Source organism: Diceros bicornis, chromosome 15, assembly GCF_020826845.1.
Source record: "Diceros bicornis minor isolate mBicDic1 chromosome 15, mDicBic1.mat.cur, whole genome shotgun sequence".
Taxonomy (NCBI): Eukaryota; Metazoa; Chordata; class Mammalia; order Perissodactyla; family Rhinocerotidae; genus Diceros; species Diceros bicornis.
The window spans coordinates 23,236,906-23,260,936 of NC_080754.1; the positions used below are offsets into that span (position 1 = coordinate 23,236,906).

The window sequence follows — 24,031 nt, forward strand, 5'->3', positions numbered from 1 at the left end:
TGGACGCAGAGAACGATATTGCAAACACCCAACATGCCCAGACTCCACCAAAGAATCCTTAAGGACGCCTCCAGGACGCGGCGCGCCGCCCGCACACTCGGCTCGCCACGCACGTCCCACACGCTCCGCGCAGCACGCAGGCCCCGCCCGTACGACCCGCCCGCACGCCCCCCGCGATACTCTCGACCTCCTCGCTCCGCCCTCACGTCCCACACGCCCCGCCCCCCAGCGCCGCTGGCGTCCTTCCCTAGCGGTGCTCGATGACATTGAGCGCACGGGCGCCGCCGCTGCCGCTGAGGTGCTGTGCTGGTCGGCGGAGTAGGCGGCCATGGGGAGCCTTCGCGGCCTGCGGCTGGCGGCGGGTGAGACGCGGGCCGGAGTAGGGGAGGGCTGGAAGCCAGGTCGGCGGTAGGGTGGAGGAATCCTGCAGCGTCCCCAGGCCTGGGAGTCGCTCAGTTCCATCACGCACTCCCGTCAGGTTGCTCGGAATCCTACCCCGTGGTAGTAATAATGGGAGACAGCAAGAGCTGAGCGAGGAACTGCTGAGCAGACACTGGGGCCTGGCCCGAGTGACCCTCGCACCTGGCTGTGCATCCACGCAGCTCCCACTGACTTAACGAGCCCTTGCTCCCCGATCCCTCTCCTCCGCCCCGCTCATCCCCAGCCTCCCCTGAGCTCAGTTCTTAATGCACCTGCCATCCCTAGAACTCACCCATTGCCTTTTTCATGCAGCTTTCCACTCTAACCTCTCCCGTCCGTTACTCCATTTGAGTCTTAAGTCTGGCTCCCTCACCCCCCACTCCCCACCATCTCAAGAGTTTATCCTTGCTCTCAGAGAAAACCTCAAGTCTAGGGTTTCCTACCCATTTAGTGTTTGATTAGGCAAAGATTTGAGGTCTCACAGAAGAGTAGTAATTGTTTTCTTAACATGGGGTATGCATTTCTTTTAAACAATTTTACAATTGAGTACTTCGAATTTCTTGGAGAAAAGTGTTATGTAAATACAGGATCTGCAGTTTGATTTCCTAGTAGATATTTGTGTAATTCGTATTTGGAGTCAGAGCTTAATTCACCTTTTTTGGGAACCAGCAGAGCTTTGTTTAGTAGGGACTGAGAAATCAGAATATTTGCCTCTTGGCTCTTTTCTAGGCACCAGGGCAAATCACTCTTTTGGTCGCCTTTATGAGCTTTGATAAGGTGTAATGATTGATCTTTTATTCCTTGGTACCAAATTACTAAAAAGTTGTTTAATTCAAATTTGAAAGGAAGAATTGCTCCAGACTTGGCTATTGAAATAATGTAAATGTACATTGTAAATATAAATGAAGTAATGTAAAAAAAAAAAGTTATCCTTTACATGGCTTACTTTGTGTTCCAGTGGAGGGTGGACTGGAAAACATGTCTCAAATTGGAGAATATTGTTTACTTCCTTTAAAACAAACACTCCCTTCCACTGAAAGAGGTTGATTTTATTGATTTGTTCAGCTTTGTTGAACTAATTTGCCTAAAATCTTTTGTATACCTCCTGTTAACTTTTCAGCAAGGTAAGTGAAAGAATCACTGCCCTGTAAAAAAGTTGAAACAGACTGAGTGAAAGGGGTTTGACTACATAGGGACTAAGACTATGTGTAAGTATTTCATCTTCTTGCCTTGAGAATATATTTATTCGTTATAAAGATTCCACAGCCTCTCTGCAGACTTTTGATCTTTAAGAACTTCACTATTGGGCACTCAATCAACAAAATTCCTTGAGCAATTTAAGAACGATTTATTTTACCCCAGATAGACCCATTGAGGATGTTATAAGAGCAACTCTTTCCAGAGTCTACTCTGAATGTCTGATGTTTTGTGAAGAACTCAAAGCGATCTTGCTCAGTCTTTCACCCACTTTTGCCCATTTTATAGCTAAATACTTTGACATACATTATTTTACTTGATTGATTATTCATAGTAGCCCTCTTAGGTAAGTCTTAGCCTCCCCTTTCTGTTTTACAAAAGAATAAACATGGGTCAGAGGGTTAAATGACTTGTCAAAGATTACTTCGCCATAAAATGTTAGTGCAGGAGATGAGTCAGTGCTCTAATCCAGGAATTTGTGCTTTTGCTTTGTTCAAGATGCTTATTCAGGATAGGTGTGAATACGTTTTTGTCATGCTAATTGAGTCTCTGCTGTGCAATGGAAGAGTCATGAAATGCAGATCTACGTGTGAAATGGAAGCACACATTCATGTGCAAATGAATTTTCAAGTAAGAAGACTGAACAGGCAACCTTAGCCAAAGGAATGGTAGATCAAATAGAAACATAATCTAGGCACACTTCGCTTATCCAGAATATCATTTGGGATAAGATGCTCTGGGTGAGTGAAATTTTAAATAGCCAAAGCTTAATCTTTTAAATGATGGACCTTTATTTTTAATTGTTTCTCTTGGAAATCTTTGCTGTACTCCCTTAGGGAACAGAATATAGGCTTTTATGAGCTTGAATTTGTTTATCGTTTCATAGATATAGCTGTAGATATAGGTCAGGGTTCTTACTTGTGGTTCTTAGGCCTCTTCTCAGATGAGAGGTCCTGTGAACCTCTGAAATTATATTCAAATTTTTATGATTATATACCTGTTTGGGGAAGTGAGGGTCCGTAGCTTGCATCCTGTAGCTTGCATCCGTTAGTCAGATGCAATCTGTGCTCTCTCAGTTAAAAAGCATTGGTGATAAGATCTGAAACTAAATGGCTACTCACCCACACTACTGTGGGTTCCAGGAGGGTTAAGACTGGGTCTCTTTTGTTTTTACTAAATCTTCAGCACTTATCAGTGTCCAACTCATAGTAGACAGGCAATAGATATTTTTTTTGATAACTATTTTTAATATTTTATTATATTGGAAAGTAATTATTTTTAATAGCAATTATTACTTTGTACAGAATAATTATTAGGTCAGAGGAATGAAGTGGCCTTACAAGAATGTTTCTTTTTTCTTTTTTTTGTGAGGAAGATCAGCCCTGAGCTAACATCCATGCCAATCCTCCTGTTTTTGCTGAGGAAGACTGGCCCTGGGCTAACATCCGTGCCCATCTTCCTCCACTTTTTATATGGGATGCCACCACAGCATGGCCTGATAAGCGCTGTGTCCTGCGCGCCCGGGATCAGAACCCCGGCCGCCAGCGGCGGAGCAGGAGCACTTAACCACTACACCACGGGGCAGGGGGGGCCCACAAGAGTGTTTCTTAACACCTTCAGAAACGTTGTACTGCCCTAAACTCCTTTATCGGCAGATTTTAAAATGAAATTATTATTATCATTGTTACACCAATGCAGTGGACCATGGGCAGCCTCCTTGTCAATTTCACCCACATCCCGGAGCATTAGAATCAAGAGCTAACTTAGAAGTCATGTAGTCCAGTCCACTAATTTTACAGATGAGGAAACTTAAGGCCCAAGAAGGGAATTGGCTTGCTAAGGGTCACACAGGTACAAAGCTAGGATATAACCGGTTATCTCCTGGCTCCCGTTCTGATTTTATTTCCACTACATTCTGCTGCTTCATTGTTCTTGCTAACCAACCCTGTATAGTACATGCCCAATTTTACTGCTCCAGTCTTTGGCTTTGCTTATCACTCCCTCCAGGTCTTGCCAACAGGTTTTTATTGAGCACATACTGTGTGCACTGTATACTATGAAAGGTCTAAGATGAGTGGACTGCCACCCTTCCTAGGTGAGAGTTTATTGCAATGAACAAATACACCTATATAATACACCTGGAGAGCTTATACGAGACAGTATATAATAAGTTCTAGATTGCAGAACAGATTGTAAGTGCTGCTGTGGAGTCCTAGAGCCGGCTCCTACTGTCTTTGTGTGCATCTCTTCCCAGTTTCACAGTCTTGTTATACTGGTAGCTTGAAATCTGCCCTGGTGAAGGTTGTTGGCGAACACTGTAAATCAGGGCTTTTCCTCACTGACCCTCTCCCAAGAGCCAGCATACCACTGGCTTTAAGAATTCAGAGAAGGGAAAAGTAATATAGGTTAGGATTATCTACTGAAGGCTCCATTGAAACAGAAGAGATAGGAGAGTGGCTTGAGCAAAGGTAGGGGCAGTAATGAGTCTGGAGAGGGAGTGAGGGGGAAGGGCAGTAAAGAGAAAGGATTACCTTGGATTTCAGTCAGGAGGTAATAGGAGATATGGTGTGGCCTTTTGAACCAGATGAATTTGGACAAAAAGGAAGCCTTTGAGCAGAAGTCATTAAAGAAACGTTTTTGGAAAATTAACATGGCTGCCACATACAACATGAATAGCTGCTGCATATGAAGATATGACAGTAATCCATGTGTGAGGTGATGATGGAAATGACGAAAAAGGGTTATATCTAGGAACTGTTTTGAAGAAATTATTAGTATGACTTTGAGACATAAAATGATTTAAGGAAGGACTTAAAGACTGAAGTTTTCACACCATGGAGGACTGAAGGAATGTTGCCCCATTGGAAGAAATAAGCAAGTTGGGAAGGGATACTGGTTTGGCAGAGAGGATGGTGCAGTATTGTTGGTAGGTAGCATTGAGTTATAGGTGAGGATGAGACCTCTCAGTTGAAGACCTGAAGACAAAGGAGGGGTAAAGTTAGGGAAACGTACGGGACCATCAGTGTGGAGCTGATTATTAAAACAGAATGGAGTCCTCCTCCCTGAGAGGAGTGCAGAAGAGAGGCAAAGACTGAAGCTTGAAGGCCTGACATAGTGTAAGTAATAGGACGTGGCAAAGAGGACATTAAAAAAGGCAGATCATAGAGGTCAGAGGTGAAGGGAGAGAATGTGGTGGAATAATAAGGAGGGACTGAGTCCTTGTAGAAGGATGACATCAGTAGAGTCAAATGGCCACAAAGATGGGAAGAGTAGTGTCAAATGAGCTAATGATGAGATTCTAAAAAACATATTCATGTGACTAGAAAGAGATCATGAATGTCGTTAGAGCAATTTTAGTAAAATGACTGGGGGAAGAAACGTAGTAAAATGTGGATGGTGAGGTAAGGTAGTAAATACGTGCCACTTATTCAGTCATTTGAGCTGTGAAAGGAAGGAGATTAGTATTTTATTTTGGGGGCTGTTGAGAACAAGTGAATGTTTTGTCCCAGATAGTGGACCCTCAGTGCCACTGTGTATAATGAGACAGGAATTCTCATCAGCTACTGGTAGAGGTGTAAATTGATCCAGCCTTTCTGGAAAGCAGTTTGTTATATATTAAGAATCTTAAAAGGGTTCATAGCCTTTAACCCTCAGATCCTTTAGCCCTCCACTACTGGGATTCTATATAAGAATATAATCAGAAATGCTGTCAAAGATGTATGTAGAAAACTGTTCATTGAAACATTATTTGTGATGGTGAAAATGGGAAACAAATCCAGCCATAGGGAATGATGGAATTCAGGTTATATCTGTGTGTTGGATGTTATACAGCTATCAGAAGTAATATCTTGGAAAAATGTGACATAAGCAAGGTATAGTATTAATCTAATTATGAAAAATGTATATGTTGGGTACGAGCATAGGAAAAGTCTGGGAAGAAATAAACCAAGTTGTTTTCCCTGGATGGTGTGATTATGAGTGCTTTTATTTTTCATTCTTTTTTTTTTCAGCTTCCACATTTTCTGTAACGAGTAAGTGTTACTTTTATAATTTAAAGTTTTGGGTGTTTTTGTTTTGTTTTTTGAGAGCAAGGAGACAACATTTGGCAGGAAAAGGGCAGTGGAAAGGCAGGATCTAGAGGTTGTGAGATAAGTTTGGTACAACATCCCTCAGTAAGAGGGATCACAGATGGAACGGTTCACTGGTTCAGAGTGAAGGAAGGACTAGTGTTCTTCCAAGCCTGCAGGGAAGGATGAGAAAACGGATAGAGAAATAGAGAATCTGTTTGTGTTGCAAAGCCGATTTAGGTCAACAGCTAAGGTCAAGAGAGTTTCAGATAACCACTGTTAGGAGTGGGCTGGAATGTTGATGGGAGGAAGAAAGATCACCGAGGAGTGGCCCCATCTCACTCAAGAAGTTTGTCCACCAGATACATAGAATTGCCAAGACATTTTTCCATAGAGTTTCCCCCCAACTTAAAAACTGGCCAGATTCCAAAGGTTTATTTATAAATCTCTTTTTTGAACTCAAGGTTTTTTCCCATAGAAGCAATGTCACGAATGGTGATTAGGGTTCTAGCCAGCCCACAAAAGCTCCTAATGTCAATCTGTCTTGCCCATTTTTCCTCACTAGTATTTTTCTCATCTGTTAGGTCCTCTCCATAGAACCTATAGCTAGCCTATTTCCTTTACACAACCCACTTACTACAGTGTTGTGATACTACCTAAAAGGAGATTTCCATATTCATGTCTTCCCACTCCTGCTCCCTTTACGTTATGAGTTTAGGGGAGGAATAAATAGCACAGAGGTAAAGTGCCCTTCTCATCGCATCATATTAGATGGTACACGATACCCACATGATTTATGACTGGTAATTTTAACCTTAGCCAGTTTGTTTCTTCTTGTGGAGTTACTATTTTTTCCTTTCCATACTCTGTTCTTCGGAAGCAAGTCACTAAGTCCAACTCACACTCAAGGGGAAAGGAATCCAGGAGGGAAGAGTGTCTACATATGTTTGGGGTTTTTCTGTAAGGAAGATTTGTCTCTTCTTCCCCATTTATTCATTCATCCAGTTATTTTTATATCAGTATAAAACTCAGATATTTTGTACCTTAAGTTATAATCTATTACTACATTATTTATTTTGTTGCTCAAATTATTCCAGCTTAGGCTCTATCAGATCAGCTCCTGTGTCCCTTTACATGCCCCCATCCTTTTGTTTTTTGAACATTTTCTTTCTGGCATTACTGGATGTCCCAGGCTCATCTTGTATTTTCTCTGCCCCAGCCTAGAATCAGCCATTTTTCTCCAAGGAGCCCTGATTCCTTTGATTGAATAATGGTATTTAGAAACCAAGATCTGGGCACTGAGTGTTGCTTGTTGCTGTTGAAGTGTTGCTGATTCCAGGCCCTCCCATTGGGTGGAGCTGGGAAATACATGTCTACTAACCCATGTGTACAGCACACTTATAATTATGTCTATATCTGTCCATCTACTATCTCTCATCTCTCTCAATATATATTCATAACTAATATATATAAATAAAACATATAAAGCTAAAGGAGTTTAGACTGAGTTCTCTGACTGACCCAGCACCAATGGGTTCATTCTAGCCTTCCACCCTTGTTTTTGGAACTTCTTTCTCTGACTGTGAGAAACCTGGCTCTCATTATGTACCATTTATTTACTTGTCAACCCTAGTATGTTTGTAGTTTCAGAATTGTTAACTCATGCTTCTGTAAGAAACAAATTTGCCAACTAGAGTACAGTGTTTATGTAGAATTGTTTTTGTCTTTAGTCTTACAGTTTCCAGTCAAAAGAATGTTTTGTAAAGTTACTTAGGTCAGCTTCTTTTTTCCCTACCTTGAAGGTTATGAGATTAGATTATATCATACATTTCTTCTTTTTTTTTTTTTTTGTGAGGAAGATCAGCCCTGAGCTAATATCCATGCCAATCCTCCTCTTTTGGCTGAGGAAGACTGGCCCTGGGCTAACATCTATGCCTATCTTCCTCCACTTTAGATGGGACGCCGCCACAGCATGGCCTGACAAGCGGTGCATCGCTGCGCACCCGGGATCCGAACCCGGGCCGCCAGCAGCGGAGCGTGTGCACTTAACCGCTATGCCACGGGGCCGGCCCATCATACATTCCTAATAGATACATTTGTCACAGTCTGCATTTCATCTTGGGATTCCCCCAGCATCCTGGTTAATATTTTGAAAGTTGGGTATATTAAAGCTCTTTGTGATGTACAGTTTTATGGGTTCTGACAAATGCCATTTTATTTTTAAGCAAATCATTGGCAATCTTCATAGCTAGCAACACACCTGACAACTGATCTTGACACAGGTTAAGAAAAAATTAGACAATCTTCTAAAGGCGTCTTTCTCCTCTAGCATTCGTTGAACCTTCACTTATCATCACTGATTCCCAGAGATTTGTCATGTCCCAGGTCACGTCACTGATGGTTATCTCCAGAAGGATCTTGAAAGATTCTGAGGAAAAATCCCTGTCTCTCTGCTCTGTCCATCGTGGGGTTGGAAAGGCTGTTTATGGAAAGGAGGGGACAGCAGGGCAGAAGCCAGTACTTGAACCAGCCTCATCTGGGCTGACCCACTACAGCCTCCAGCTAGCAGTAATAGCTCTAAGGCACTGGTTTTCAAATTGTGAGTTCCCAGACCAACAGTATCAGTATCACCTGGGAAATTGTTAGAAATGCGAATTCTCAGGCTTCACCCATACTTACTGAATCAGAACCTCTGGAAATGGAGGTGTAATAATCTGTGTTATAAGTCCTCTGGGTGATTCTGATGCACACTCAAGTTTGAGAACCTCTGCTCCTAAGATTAACCAGCCATTTGCCAGTCAGAGCCTTCAAGGCAGCTGTGGGGCTTCATTCTGACTTCCTGCTAGGGCCCTGGGGATGCAGAACTGGTCAGCCAGGGACAGGCTGTAAGTGCAGCCAGAGGGTCAAAGGGCTGTTTTTCTTTTGGTTTGTATGTTTGTTTTTAATTGTGATCCACCAGAGGATGGAAGATTTCTGGTTTGGATGTCTCAGGCAATATATTCTATCTCTTTGAGATAGAAAAATAAGGTCTTAATAATGATACTAAAACTTTTTTATGCTTTAATTTTTTTGTAATTGCAAAATGAAAACCAAGGTCACATCATATTTTTTTAATGATGTCAGTTTTAAAATTATTTTTTACATTGGTCTGTTATTTCTATTGTGTATAATATGATCATATTGGTATATACTCGAATCAGCGTTTATACTTTAGGGAGGTAAAAATTATTGGGATCCAGTATGAAGTTGTAGTAAGAAAAAGTTGGGAGAGACATTCTGATCTAGGTAAACCTCTCATACTTCAAGTCCCTATCCCCACCCCCAACCCCAGGTACGTCTGTGACCTCAAATTCTACTTCTCATCCCATTATTTACTCCATTCCAGCCACACTGGCCTCATCTTTGCACTTATTGTTTGTTTGGAGTAGCCTTCCACCAGATCTCTGCATAGCTGGCTCCCTCACTTCCTTCAAAAGTGGCATTCTTAAAGAGAACTTTCCTGACTACCCTATCTAAAATTCCACACACATACCCCATTCCAAGCACACAAACACTCATGTCCCCATTATCTATTTTCTCTCTAGCACTTACTATCTAACTACATATATACGCTTTCTCTCCAGTGGAATGTAAGTTCTATTGGCATTGATTCTTATCTGTTTTGTATATTGCCTGGAACAATGTGTGACACATAGTAAGTACTCAATTATTATTTTTTGAATGAGTGAATATCTTCAGACATACATCTGTGAGACTGATAGTAAGTAGGTGTACATGTTGTTAGCATTTTTGCTTCATCGTTATTACCCAAACTGAGCTGAGAGGCAACTTGTCTTCTATTCTCCTAAACTCTGTTCTGGTCTCCTAAACTGCCTCTGGTCTAATTAAGACGGATGAGGAAGGACGACTACCTAAGGACATAATTATTGATTCTTTTTCTGTTTCCTGTTTAGATAGCAGAGTCCTTCTAGCTCACTGCCAGTTAACCTTGTTCCTTTCTGTCTTGGTGCCTGCCAGAGGGGAATGGGGCAGAGTGGTGTGAGATGGCGCCTTGTAGGTGACATTAAACCACTGGTTCTCTGGGGAAGATGAAGAAGTCCTGGAGGTGGATGGTGGTGATGGTGGCACAACAGTGCAAATGTACTTAATGCCATAGAACTGTACACTTAAAAATGGTAAATTTTGTGTTATGTATATTTAAAAATTTTTTTTTAATTTAAAAATTTTAAATTTAAAAAAAGCCCCAAACCAGCAGTAGCAGCTTCACCTAGGAAGTTGTTAGAAATGCAAATTCCCAGCCCTCACCCCAGAACTATTGATTCTGAAACTGGAGGTAGGTGTGCCCAGTGATTTGTGTTTTAACAAGCCATTTGGCGGGTGATTCTGACGCAGCCAAAGTTTGGGAATCACAGCATTAAATAATTTTGTTTTAATCCTGAGAGCTATGAAAAACTTTTGAAGAATTTCATAGAATTTCCTCATGCCCTGGTAAATGCATAATTAGCTTGGTTAGAAATTCTTTTTTTTGTTTGTTTGTTTTTTGTTTTTTTTTGTGTGTGTGCGAGGAAGATCAGCCCTGAGCTAACATCCATGCTAATCCTCCTCTTTTTGCTGAGGAAGACCGGCTCTGAGCTAACATCCACTGCCAATCCTCCTCCTTTTTATCCCCAAAGCCCCAGTAGATAGTTGTATGTCATAGTTGCACATCCTTCTAGTTGCTGTATGTGGGACACGGCCTCAGCATGGCGGGAGAAGCCGTGCGTCGGTGTGCGCCCGGGATCCGAACCCGGGCCGCCAGCAGCGGAGCGCGTGCACTTAACCACTAAGCCACGGGGCCGGCCCTGGTTAGAAACTGTGACAAGTGTAGGGGTAAAATTGAAAAGTCCTCTGGAAATGTTTTGAAGATTGATGTTTTAAGTAGTGTTTCCAAAAAAAAAACCTTAACGTCTAGAGGGTCTGCTGCGTTTCAAGCATCTTGCCAAATGCTCTCACATTTGTTTTTCCCTTTAACCCTCAAATCAGCCCTGGTGAAGTAAATACTGCATTGCATATTATTATATGTCAATATTGACATGAGGAAACAAGCTGAGATCAACTATAATTTACCTGCTTTTCCTTATAATGTACACTTACGGCCACTAGGTGGCACTGATGGTGGGTTTACCCAGACCCAGGTGAAGCCTTCTGAGATTACCGGCCTAGAAAACTGAAATAAATGAGGCCTCTTATGGAAGAAATCAGACTGCAGGTAACCACAAATCTTTACACAAGTAGAGGTTCCAACTTCTGGTATGTCAGAGTAAGGACGACTGAAAATCCACTCCTATATAAAAGCAATGAAAACACTGCCAAAAATTATTAAAATCAACTTTTTCAGAAGTCTAGAAAATAACCAGAGGCTTGTGACAATCTGAGTAGCATTTCTCCAAGAAAAATGACAGCATCATGGTAAGAACAGCAAGCCTTGTGGAGTTTAAACTGCTTCCTGTCTCTTCTCAGCTTTACAGTGGCCTTGAAAACTAATAGGCTCCTAATCACCGTAGCTATGAAAACCAGCAGCCTAGCAGGCACTGAAGAAGGTAGAATGGATTTGGAGCTCCCCCAATCCCCAACCCCAGAGAATTGTCACTGTTTGACCTGTCTGGCAGTTCCCTGGAAACCCCCACTCACAGGGCTTGTCTTTTTTTTTTTACCCAACTCAGAGCTAATTCACTGTGAACAGCTTCTCCCCCCGCCCCCACCCCACCTCCAGGTGTGCTCCAGCGGGCACACAGAGCCCTTCAGCAGTGGCTGGCAAACTTACTGGTGGACGGCATTTAAGGAAGTCTCTGTCCAGTTATTAGCTGACCCTAAGCTAACATAGAACATAGACTTCTGTGGCAAAACACAACAAAGAATACAAGGGAATTTAGATCAGTGGAATAGAATTGAGAGTCCAGAAATAAACCTTCACGTTTATGGTCAACTGCTTTTTCTATATTGTGCCAAACAATTCAACAGGGGAAAGAATAGTCTTTTCAACAAATGATGCTGGCACAACTGGATATCTGCATGCAAAAGAATGAAGTTAGACCCCTTCCACATACAGTATTCCAATATTAACTCAAAATGGGTCATAGACATAAATGTCAAAGCTAAAACTATAACATTCTCAGAAGACAACATAGGAGGAAACCCTTGAGACTTTGTATATGACACCAAAAGCTCAAGCAACAAAATAAAAAATGGATAAGTTGGACTTCATCAAAATTAAAAATTTCTGTACTTACAGGACATAATCAAGATAATGAAAAGACAACCCATGAAATGGGAGGAAATACTTGCAAATCATATATCAGATAAGGAACTTGTTCCAGAATATATAAAGAACTATTACAACTCAATAATTAAGACAACCCAGTCAAGAAATGAGCAAAGGAGCTGAATGAACATTTCTCCAGAGAAGATATACAAATGGCCAATAAGCACATGAAAAGACCGTCATCTTTACTCAGTAGGGAAATACAAATCAAGACCACAATGAGATACCACGTCACACCCACTAGGATGGCTTTAATAAGAAAAACATAAGTGTGGGCCAAGATGTAGAGAAATTGGACCCTTCACACATTGCTGATGGAAATGTAAAATGTTGCAGCCACTTGGAAAACAGTCTTGCGGTTCCTCAAATGATTAAATGTAGCATTATCATATGACCCAGCAATTTCACTTCTGAGTATATGTCCAGAAGACCTGAAAATAGATATTCACTCAAAAACTTGTACAGAAATGTCCATAGCACCATTATTCATAATAGCCAAAAAGTGGAAACCACTTAAATGTCCATCAGCTGACTAATATATAAACAGAATCTGCGATATCCATACAGTGGAATAAAATTGGTCAGTAAAAAAAATCAAGTACTAATAAATACTACAATATGGATGAACCTTGAAAACATGCTAAGTGAAAGAAGCCAGTCATAAAAGGCCACATACTGTGTGATTCTATTTATGTAAAATGTCCAGAATATGCAAATTTATAGAGACAAAGTAGATTAGTGGTTTCCTAGGGTTGGAGAAAGGAAGAAGTGGGGAGTGACTGCTAATGGATTTGGGGTTTCTTTCTGGGATGATGAAAATCTTCTGGAATTAGTAGTGATCAGTTTATATTTGTGAATATACTAAAAACCACTGAACTGTACACTTTAGAAGGATGAGTTTTATGATATGGAGTTATGTATCAATAAAAGTGTTATTTTTTAAATCGTTAAACAGATATAAACATATGCCATGATAAGTCCACAGTAATATCTTTTATTTTGTGTGTGTGTGTGTGTGTGTGTGTGTGTGTGTGTGAGGAAGATCAGCCCTGAGCTAACATCCATGCTAATCCTCCTCTTTTTGCTGAGAAAGACCAGCTCTGAGCTAACATCTATTGCCAATCTTCCTCCTCTTTTTTTTTTCCCCCAAAGCCCCAGTAGATAGTTGTATGTCATAGTTGCACATCCTTCTAGTTGCTGTATGTGGGATGCCGCCTCAGCATGGCCGGAGAAGCGGTGCGTCAGTGCGCAACCGGGGTCCGAACCCGGGCCGCCAGTAGCCTAGCGTGCGCACTTAACCGCTAAGCCACGGGGCCGGCCCTAATATCTTTTAAATTGTTACGTTTAAAAGTTTTTTTAACAGCAAGAGCAAAAAAGTGAAGAAATCATGGTTCTCACCAGCTTTGGGAGGTCCACCTCTATAACCATATTTTGTTCCTATTCCCTCTCTTGCGTCCCCTTTCTGCTCCAAACTTTGAGGCTGCAAAGACGCCTAAGTAGGAATTTGGAACTTCAAAAGTACAGACTATTTGTCCACTAACAAATAGATTTTAAAAACTACTTGAACTGTCCTATGAACTTTTAACCACGAAGCTGTGAGGGTACACTCTTGTTACGTTAAAGGCAAGTCTTGGGCTTTCCTTTTTTTTCACCAGAGCATAACGGAGTGCCGGGACCCTAGTTAGATTAATCACTGGTGCCTTTCTAGCTTTTCTGATCCATTCTACTTCTCGGTGCTCCCTTTCTTGCGTGTCCTGGGACCCTAGGGCTCTTCTGTGATCTATACCAGCCCTGGTTTCTCTTGTACCGTGACCCCCATATAGAATTAACCCCTGTTCTCCCACACTCATCAAAACTGTTTCTGGCTGTCTCCGCTTTGAATTCTGATTAATTATCGACTGATTAAAAATTTTAATGCTAAGGTTGAAGGTGAAAATTGCTAACTGAAACTAAGTTCTTAAGCATACATTTGTTTTAAGAACAATGTATTTCCCGGCTTTGTTCACTGACAAGGCCTAGAAACAATGACAAAGCCAGTAACAATGAGCCTCCCTAAGGCATCTCTAAAAACGTTTCCCCTGTAAAGGAACCAGAGCACCTTGGAGGAATGTGATTCCAAATCAGGGGCAGGAAGCATTTCAAAATGAGTCTGAACATCTTGTCAGAAAGTAAGGAAGCTATCAGTGATCACACACATTGAAAGACTCAGGAGCCAACTTGGAAGGATTCCCAGTGACTAAAGATAGGAGCGTCTGAGCATCAAAAAAAAAAAAAAATTGGACTGGAGCACCTCACTTGTGTTAAAATGCAGGAGTTCCTTATGCTCCTTTAAACAAAAGGTCACCTGTGGAGGTTGCAAGGAAACCATTAATTTGAAAACTGGCAAATAAAGGGAAAGAATCAACCATTTATTCTACATTTCCTGTATGACTTTTACCTTAGGATAGCCAAATAGTGTGGAAAAGAATACTACCATGTTGTAACCCTTTAATGAAACAATAGATTTAGGTTACAATCACCAATGTCTACTAAAAACATTAGATGAAAAGTTGATAGAGAACTTTATCAGGGATGAGTCAGACTGATAGCATCTGCTGATCAATCTTATCACAAAAAGAGAGACAAAATTGATGTATGCCTCTTGATGTGATGCAGTAGGAAGTACACAATACCACCTATGACATATGGCTAAAAATTCTAACTTGAATCTGATCAAACCTCAAAAATCTGTTTACAAAAAGTAGAAGAGTTAGAAGAATATGTTAAACAACACTGGAGATGCAATCAGCAAAATCTAAAATGAGGAAAATTCTGTAGAACTAATGACCTAGTTTCTTTAACAAATAAATGACAAGAAAAAAAGGGAAGGGGGTGGGAGGGGAGACCTACACAGGAAGCATCACCATATTCAATGTGTGCACCTATTTGGAGTAAACCGACTGCAAAAAAATTATGAGCCCATTCAGGAAATTGAATCATAATATTATTTGATCATAATGTGCGTATATCAAGGAAATATTGCTTTTTAGTTGTATTAATGGTATTCTGGATATTTTGAAAAGCTATTATTGTTTTGAGATGCATACTGAAGTATTTGTGGATGAACTAATATGATGTTTGGGATTTGCTTTAAAATAATTCAGTAGGGATTAGGAGGGGTTCAGATGAAACAATACTTACTGGCCCTCTATTGATAACTGTTGAAACTGGGTGGTGAGTACATGGAGATTTGTAATACTACCTTCTATAGGTGCTTAGAATTTAGATTTTAAAAATTAACTACATATATTCTTATATATAATACATAGTTTTATACATTTATACATATGTATAGTTTTAAAATTACATATAATTCGTGACTACGTCTAAAGTTGATTTCTAATTGGAGAATTACAGCTTGGAAGGAGCAAGGCTTTCTAGAGCCCCTTGCTGGCTGTTGCAGCCCCCATTCAGAGTTTACCACAATAGTATCAGTAACTTGGCATCTTGGTTTATCACTTCTGGGTGGTTGCTGATCTTCATCTAAACAGCTGGGTGCCATAGTATGTAATATTTCCACCAGAGCCATTATTGTTATAACAAGACACATGTGAGAAGTACTTTTGTAAAACTTACAGCTGATAAAATGTATCCCTTGTAAATTTCTAATTTCCTAATCAGCAAAACATGTATATTTTAAAACAGCACCAAGCATAGCACCTTAAATATATGTATCTTACATAAAGAGTAGTATATTCATTTTTTAAATGAGTTAATGTTTATAAATGAAATATATACCTTGCAGGCATTTCTCATTTTGAGACAACATAAGGTTTTCTTTCTCTGAAACATTTTTCTCTCTTTTCTAGGAAGTTGTTTTAGGTTCTGTGAAAGAGATGCTTCCTCATCTCTAAGGCTTACCAGAAACTGTGATTTGAAGAGAATAAATGGATTTTGCACCAAACCACAGGAAAGTTCAAAAGCTCCATCCCGTAAGTTTTTATTAGTTTTTCTAGTTGTGGACTACGCAGCTGCCAAAGAGTCTGACAAGTTGGAATCAAAAGAACCTGAAAGAGAGGTGATCACAGAGGTTCCTCCATCATGTCCTATCATGTAGTTCAGGCCTCCCAATTGTACTGATATTGGCTGTGCTCACGTGTAACATGTAGCAATGATGTCTTCCTTTTCCTTGTTCGTCATTTTCATCTCTTACCTCAAGGATTGGCCTGGAGTATTTTTGTAGGAGAATGGATGCACCAAGGTAAATAGTGGTCTAGAAAATATCTTTTAAGGAACTCCAAAGATGAACCAAATCAAGAAATTAGGTTTGGGGTAAAATATAACTGGGGCTATGCTCTGGCTTGGGCATTAACTTCAGCCACGGTTGGTCCTGTCCTTAACTAAAACCCTTGTCACTGTCACCACTATGGGAAGAAGGAGCGTAATAGATAAACTGTAGGGTCCCGGAAACTCTTTGCTTGTTGCTTCTTCATGGGAGTACACCTGGGACAGGCAGGTCTAGGCGGGTGGAAAGGAAGCATCCTGAAACTCTGTTTATCAAGAGCTTAAAAATGTTTATACCCTTTGACCTGGTATTTCATTTCAGGGGATCTATCGTAAGGAATATTCCCTATGTGTGTAAAAAAGCTTTGAGTGTAAAGATGTTCCCATTTTTATATATAATAGAAAAATGAGAAATAAATCTAAATGTCAAATAATCTGGGAACAATTAATTATGTATGTTAGATCTACTTGATGAGATTATGCAGCTGTTGGAAATGGTGCTAATAAATACCATGTACTGGCATGGAAAATGCTTGTCATAATGTTAATGAACAAAGCAGGATACAGAATTTTATATTGTGTGTAAGCACAAGTATGATACACATATGAATTATATGTGCATATATACTCATGGGGATAAGACTTAAGAAACACACCAAAATAAAAATATAGTGATTATGCTATGACAAGAGAGTTAAGGATGGTTTGTATCTTTTTCTTTGTTCACATCTACACTTTCTGAAGTGTCTTTAATGGGTATATAGTACTTAAAATGAAAAAGAAAAAACTATAGAGAGAGTTGTGTCAAGTGCTGGAAGGGTTAAAAGGTAAAACTACAGCAGTACTATTTCTCTATTTCCAAACGTCTTTTCTTCACTTTGGTTCTTTATGAATTTTTTTCCTAATAACTTTCCTGTTCCTCTTGCTGCTGCCTTCTGATGAAGTGAACAAGAATAGCTAAGCAAAGATGTGGAGGTGGGAATGAGTGTGATGCGTAGGTCACAGTTAAGGAGATGGTCTGTCTGCAAGAGAGATGTGGGCAGTACGTGGGAGTTGGATGAGATCATCTCTAAGGTCCCTTCTAACCCTGACATTCTGTGATTCCCTAACTTTTTCTACTCTTTATCTTCAATGACTTCCCCTTTCTTTGAAGACTCTTTCTCTTAAGTCTGTGGTTGTGTACCTTTCTTGTTCATCTGTCTCTTTGGCCACTCCATTTTCCTTGGTTGCCTGTCTCCTGTCCCCTTTTCTGGATCATGCCCCAAGGCTCAGCCCTTGGCCTTCTGCTCTTTATCACCCCCGCTGGCTCTCTCTTTGCGCCGATGGTTATCTCTACCTCCTGACTTATTAATGAAACCTGCCTAGGTGGCATAAATTTAGACTGAATAGATCTAAAATGGCATTCATACTTTTTCCTTTCCTAACCAGTTCTTTTCACAGTCTCCTTATTTTGGTTAACAGTACTGCTGTTGTCTTAGTGATCAAAGTTTGAGGTTCTTCATGATTCCTTCTTTATCTTAATTTAATCGGTCTCCAAATTCTTGCCATCATCCTCAGATTGACTTTTTTGTCTCTCTTCCCGCCGTTAGATCTCTGGTTCAGACCACCTCACCTCACCCTTGTGTTACAGCCTCCTATTGGGACTTGTTGCCCACTCTGTCCTATCCTTCCTTTCTCTCTTCCATCCATTGTGCAGATTAATCTTCCTAAAACATTAACTTCTTCCATGCTTTGAAGGGTACAGTAGTTCCCAAATCACATCTAAAAACCTTAGTCTGGCATTCAAGGTCCTTTATGATCTGATTCTGCCTTACAGACTTTTTCTTAGTCTGCGAAGTCAAACAGGCTCCTCATTGTTCCCTTCTTATCTTTGTTCCTCACCTTCGCATCGTTGTTCACGGTGTTCTTTCAGCTTCCAATGGCTAGGGCTTGTATTGGGAAATAATGCTTTTATTTTACCTCAGTTGTGACAGAATTTTGGAATCTCATTTGAGAAATGAGGCATCCTGAGAAATTCCATTCAAATAAAGTTCTAATTAGGTTGAGGTTTCTTTATGGTTCTGTTTAGTGAATAGTTAAAAAGCACAAAGAGCATTTTTCTGCTGCCAAATTTTGAGAGCCGTAATCTCAAATAAGTAAGATGTCTTGTCTTGTTTTTCTCACAGACACTTACAGCCACAGAGTGCCATTACACAAACCTACGCATTGGGAGAGGAAGATCCTGATATGGTCAGGTCGCTTCAAAAAGGAAGATGAAATCCCAGAGACTGTCTCGTGAGTGCTGAACTTAGGGTTGTAAGCAGCTTTTATTTCTCCCTGATCTGTTTTAAAGGAAAAGCAGCTCCTCTGAGTCTGACTATTTAAACCCTTTCAATCAAATTTTAAAAGTTTTCACTTCTCAGAATGTTTCCTCTTTGGCAAGTACCTGGAATAAAAACATGCTGGAAACTCTATGTCTTATCATTGATATTTCTGTAGTGCCTAGTGAAGAGCTGTCATGTACCTGAAGTCAGCTGATTTCATTTCCTCTCCCAGCTACAGAAACATAACTAAACAGTGATGGTCAATGTTTTTAGTTTGTTATTAATCTGGGTATATCAGTTAGTGACAATAATTATATTCTATAAAACCCACTCAAGTATTCAGCCATAGGCATAAAAGTATTTAAAAGCAACACATTGTCTTTCTAGGATCCAGGAAAGAGTCCTTCCTGTCACCAACTTCTTTAAACCCAGCTCTGGCTGGGATCTTGGGACCTTTTCAGAGTCTATAGATGATGAGTACAGATTCCTCTAACCTGGGGTTTCTCAACCTCAGCACTATTGACATTTTGGGCCCCAGATAATTCTTTGTTGTAGAGGGCTGGCCTGTGCGTTATAGGATATTTAGCAGCATCCTTGGCCTCTTCACCTCCTAGATGCCAGTAGTACTCAGTTGTGACAATCAAAAATGTCTCCAGACATTGCCAGATGTCCCCTGGGGGACAGAGTCACCCCTGGTTGGGAATCACTGCTCCAGCCTGATGTTACAGACCTTGATTGGTTTGCATCTTGGCCAAGAGAGATTCTGAGAAATAGATGCCATCTCCCCTGTGGGGCATCACACTCTTCAGAGACAGGAACTTGGGACAAAGCTCCTGGACGTTCCTGTCTAGCAAGAAACTAGACCTTCTGGCTTCTAGTTCCATGTTGTGATTGAAAAAGATCTGGGTTCATTTAGGGTATCTTTTTCCAGGAAGATAAGTAGTATTTGCTTTCCGTTTACAGCAGCTTTAACAGAGCCCTTCTGCTTCTGCCAGTCAAATTAAATAGCACATTATTTCCCCTAAAATTATTTCAGCAGGAAGACCCTGGTCCGTCTTAGCTCAAGTGACAGTGTACTCTCTTGGGAAGTAAGAGCATGCTGGAAATAACAATACCATCAGCTCTTGCCTGCGCCCTAATTCCTTCCTGAATATCCTGGCAGAAGATAAGCTGGTAAATAGCCTCGTAGGTGCTGTGTAGACTTCGCTGTGGAACACTGCCTCGGTCTGCCTTGTAGCTGGTTCCAAGAACCCTTCAAGCCCCAAGTGCTACTAGTGAGTCACCCTAGAAGGCTCTTCTCTGGGCCCAGGCCGCCATTTATCCTTGTGCTGGTAGTTCTGAACAGGCACTGCTGAACTTGCCCATTCAGATTGCTCCCTGTAGAATGGAGGGTAACCTCATGGCCTTATTTAAATACAAGTTACTTTTCTGATGTCCTCTCAAATGTAAAATATATCACTTTTCATGAGGACCACAGCACTTCAGTTGGAAATAACCAGTTCATGAAAAATATTGTCAACATGAGTAGTTTGTGGTTGGTGGGATCTCGGATGCTCTTCATAGAGCAATTCCAAGTCCTTAGCAGATATCCCTGGTTTCTCCCAACCTGCAGGCCCAGCTTCAGTGCCTGGAGAACTCCATCCACATTGCTGTCTCACTGGGTCCCAGCTCTTACATCAGGGTGTATGTGTTTTCAGGGTTCTCCCCCTACCTCCTGCAATGTCCCGGACCCTACGCCTCCTTCCAGGCATTTTTAAAGTATTTTCCTCCTAATTTCAAAAGTGGTATGTGTTAAAAATCTGGGGGAAAAAAAGGCACTCCAATTCCATCGTCTGGAGATAATCACTTCCTGTTCCTGTAATCACCCCTACTGAGTATTTGTCTTGGGCCCGTTATGACTGCACATGCCCTGCTTTGAGGCTCTACCAGACACTCAGGTGATAGAACCCCAATCCGCTGCCTACCTGCAGAAGTGGCCTTCTCTTTAGACTTGTCCTTGTTAGACCTCGTAGCTTTCACACAAGAAGGATAATCCAACCCTCAACTTTCCATTAAGGCACATGGGTCTGTATTCAGTGGAGGGGTTAGAAAAGGCACAATCTCGAGTTCACTGTCACTCAATTTTAGCAAAACATAAGTAAAAAGATAAACATTAAGGGAGCATTGTTTAAAGATCTTCCTGCTGTCCCAGATGCTCTCAAATCTATTCCTCGTTCAAGGCAGAGAGCAAAAAGCTGGGTATAAAGGATGCGTTGTTTAACTCTCTCCCGTGTTAGTTTTCTTCTGAATTGTGCTTTGTGTTAAAACTTGTGAAGCTCATTGCAGTATCTGTTGTCAGGATGCTGTTCAGACAATCATTATAGCACATAGTGTCTTCTTAAGGAGATTCACTTTTAGATTGGCTGCTAATGTGAAACTTGAGAGCCAGATCGAGGCCACCCATAGCAAGTGTGGAATAATATGCCTTTTCTTTTTTTTTGCTTTGTTCCTGGCTCCACTTTCTGTCTTCACACTTTCTTCTCTTTTTCCGACTTTAAATTTATGCTATGTTATTGTATTTTATATATAATATGAAATGAGTTGTGAAAATGCCCCATCCTCCCCAAAGTCGTACAAGATCTCCAGGCCCCACCTCCTTTTTTATATTTAAAGGCCCCACTCCACTTCTGATTTGTGGTACACAGAACTTTATATCCTGCTGGCAACTTCAGAAAGAGAAAAGTTAACTTTCTGTCTTGATTTCATTGTATTATTAGGTTTGAGATGCTCGATGCTGCAAAGAACAAGATCCGAGTGAAGATCAGCTATGTAATGATTGCCCTGACAGTGGCAGGATGCATCTTGATGGTTATTGAGGGCAAGAAGGTGAGAGTAGACTTCCTCTCTATCTCTGTTTTCCACAAAGGACCTAGAGGAAATTAGGGGTTGACCTTCGTATTTATTCTCTGAGAAAAGAGGAGACTACTGTCTACACGAGAAATGATAAGAAACAAAATAAGATGTAGTGGGGACAAACCTGGGATATCATGCCTGGGATAAATAGCAAATCCTAACTTTGGCAAGGTGAAGGACTAAATCAGTTTTGTGTAAAGTAAAAAAAGTGTTTAGTTACCACAGACGTTATAAATAGTGTGAAACAAGAAGTATGACACTGGCGTGTTTATTGATAACTCCTTGCATGTCTATACAGCACTCTAAGTATGTGGGCTTATTTATCCTCACTCTGCCTTAACCCTGGTGCACATTCTTATCACTGTACTTGAAGCTCAGCCAAACTGGGCCATATGTCTAAGGACCATAGCTCCTGAGTGGTACCTAGGAATTCAAGTCCAGAAATCCTTGTTTTGACATAGATCATTATTAAAAGCTGTCACTAACTGAATAGTCACTGTCTTCCAAGTACTTTGCTGTTATCTCATTTGAACCTCACAATAGCACTGCAAGATAGGTACCATTATTGGGACCTCATTTATGGTTGAGGAAACGGCTTAGAAAGCTTTAGTAACTTACCCAAGGTCACACATCTCCCTACTGGCAGAGCCACAGTTTGAACCTAGACCTGTCTAATTGAGGTGATAGTAAAATTGCTCAGTTATCGAGTGCTTATTATATGGCAGGTACTGTTAAACTCATGTAACCACAATAACCCTAAGAACCTCAGAGGTAGGTGCTCTTACTATCTGTGTTTTATAAAAGAGGAACCTGAAGCTTAGAGATGTTAAGTAATTTTCCCAAAGTTACATAGCTAATAAGTGGCAAGATATAAATTTAGAGCCAAGTTTGCAAGATACCATGCTATCTTGTGATTAAAATCTAGTTATTTTTATATGCAGCAGCACTGGTAAAACCCTTATTTTAATACCATATCTAATTCTATATATCACAACTTCTATATGGAAAGAGATGTCTTGTATCTATTATCAGATATTAAAAAGGTTCTACAAACCCAGTGGTAACTGACTTCTTATCCTCAGTGAGTCTGGAGTAAAAGGAAATGAACTTCTGGCTCTCTTTAGAATCTTGGAATGGAAAATACTGACCATTTAGGCTGACCTCATGGGAGCAGGAAGGACAAGTGTGCAGACCTGGGTCGAGTTTTCTCGACAGTTCTATTCCTGCTCCACTGCAGTTTTTCTTGTCTCCCTCTTTGACCTCTCATGCTTGGTTCTCAGATTGAACCCTGCAGAAGCATGTGGACAGGACATAGGGGTTTCTAGAATTCTGAGACATCTGCATTGCTGTTGTATACTTTATTATACTAGCTGTGTTTAAATACTCCAGAAACAAATTACTCCAGGATCTCCTCTAGCCTCATCCAAGGGTATACGCTGTGTACTTTAGAGAGTTCCTCTCCTGTTCTATACCATAAAATTGTATTATCTTTTATAGAACTAGCCATTTCTAAAAAGTTGGTAAATGCTACTGGAATGGAGAACTTTTGAACTTACTGCAATTTAGAAGAGAGAAATTAGCCATGATAAGTTTTGGCCTCACTATCAACATTCCCATTCTCCTCCCTATACCTAATTCTTCACATGTGAAATTACGCAGATATAAGAAAATACCGCCTTATAGGGTGCTAGTTTAACTTATTTGGTATAAAAAGTTTGAAACTGGTCTGTTTATGTAAGCTTCACAGAAATGTGATAGGTCACATGGAGGAAACAGGGGAAGAGGATGGTTGCCTCTCCCCACTGCTGTTTGCTCTCAGGCTGGAGTGGTGGGATAGATACTGCTGGAAGTCATCAGTGGTAGTACTTGGTAAAGTCTGCGATCCTGAAAGCTGAATGTTTCTGGTAAAAGAGGAGTAAGGAGCTAGAAGGCTGTGAAAGTGTACCACGAGTTGGGGAAGGAGAAATGGTAGCAACAAAGAAAAGTGAAAGGAGAAAAAAGGGATAGAAATGGAAGTGAGAAGGTGTTTAATACTAAAGAGAGGAAAAAGAGAAAGACAAGGGAATACATTATAAGGGAAGAAGAGAGGCTTGGAGGTGTCAAGAGGCCAGGAAGGGAGAGAAGGTAGAGGTATGGCATTTCTCTCTGAATGGGTGGACTACAGTCTGTGAAGTGTGAGAGGAAGCAGAAGGCACACGGGGGGGGACTTTGTGCCGGCAGCAGACCATTCCATGCCTGTACTGCCCTAGTGACCTGCTGACATCAGTTCTAGGTAATGCCGTCCTCCCCAAACTGGCATAAATAATCACCTGTTCAAATTTGTTTCACTTTAGGCTGTCAAAAGAAATGAGTCTTTAACAAGCCTGAACTTAGAAAAGAAAGCTCGTCTGAGAGAGGAAGCAGCTATGAAGGCCAAAGCAGAGTAGCAGAGGTATCCGTGTTGGTGGGATTTTGAAAATCCAGGAATAATGTTGCAGCAACAAGCCTGTATCGTTGTATGAGGATCCGTTTCTTAAAAGTATGGTTTGCACAAGCTTATACCATTTCCCTATTTCTGCTCTAGGTACCAATAAATTTTCTTAAAGAAA

General features: G+C 40.8%; 1 protein-coding gene across 1 annotated transcript; it reads left to right on the plus strand.

Annotated features, from left to right (window-relative positions):
* The first annotated feature begins 267 nt into the window (after positions 1 to 267).
* Positions 268 to 24,031, plus strand: FAM162A (family with sequence similarity 162 member A). Its single transcript, XM_058555902.1, has 5 exons — positions 268 to 362; positions 15,834 to 15,956; positions 18,414 to 18,522; positions 21,308 to 21,416; positions 23,777 to 24,031. Exons 1-5 carry the CDS (start codon positions 329 to 331, stop codon positions 23,867 to 23,869), a joined length of 468 nt encoding a protein of 155 aa, XP_058411885.1. The 5' UTR covers positions 268 to 328; the 3' UTR covers positions 23,870 to 24,031.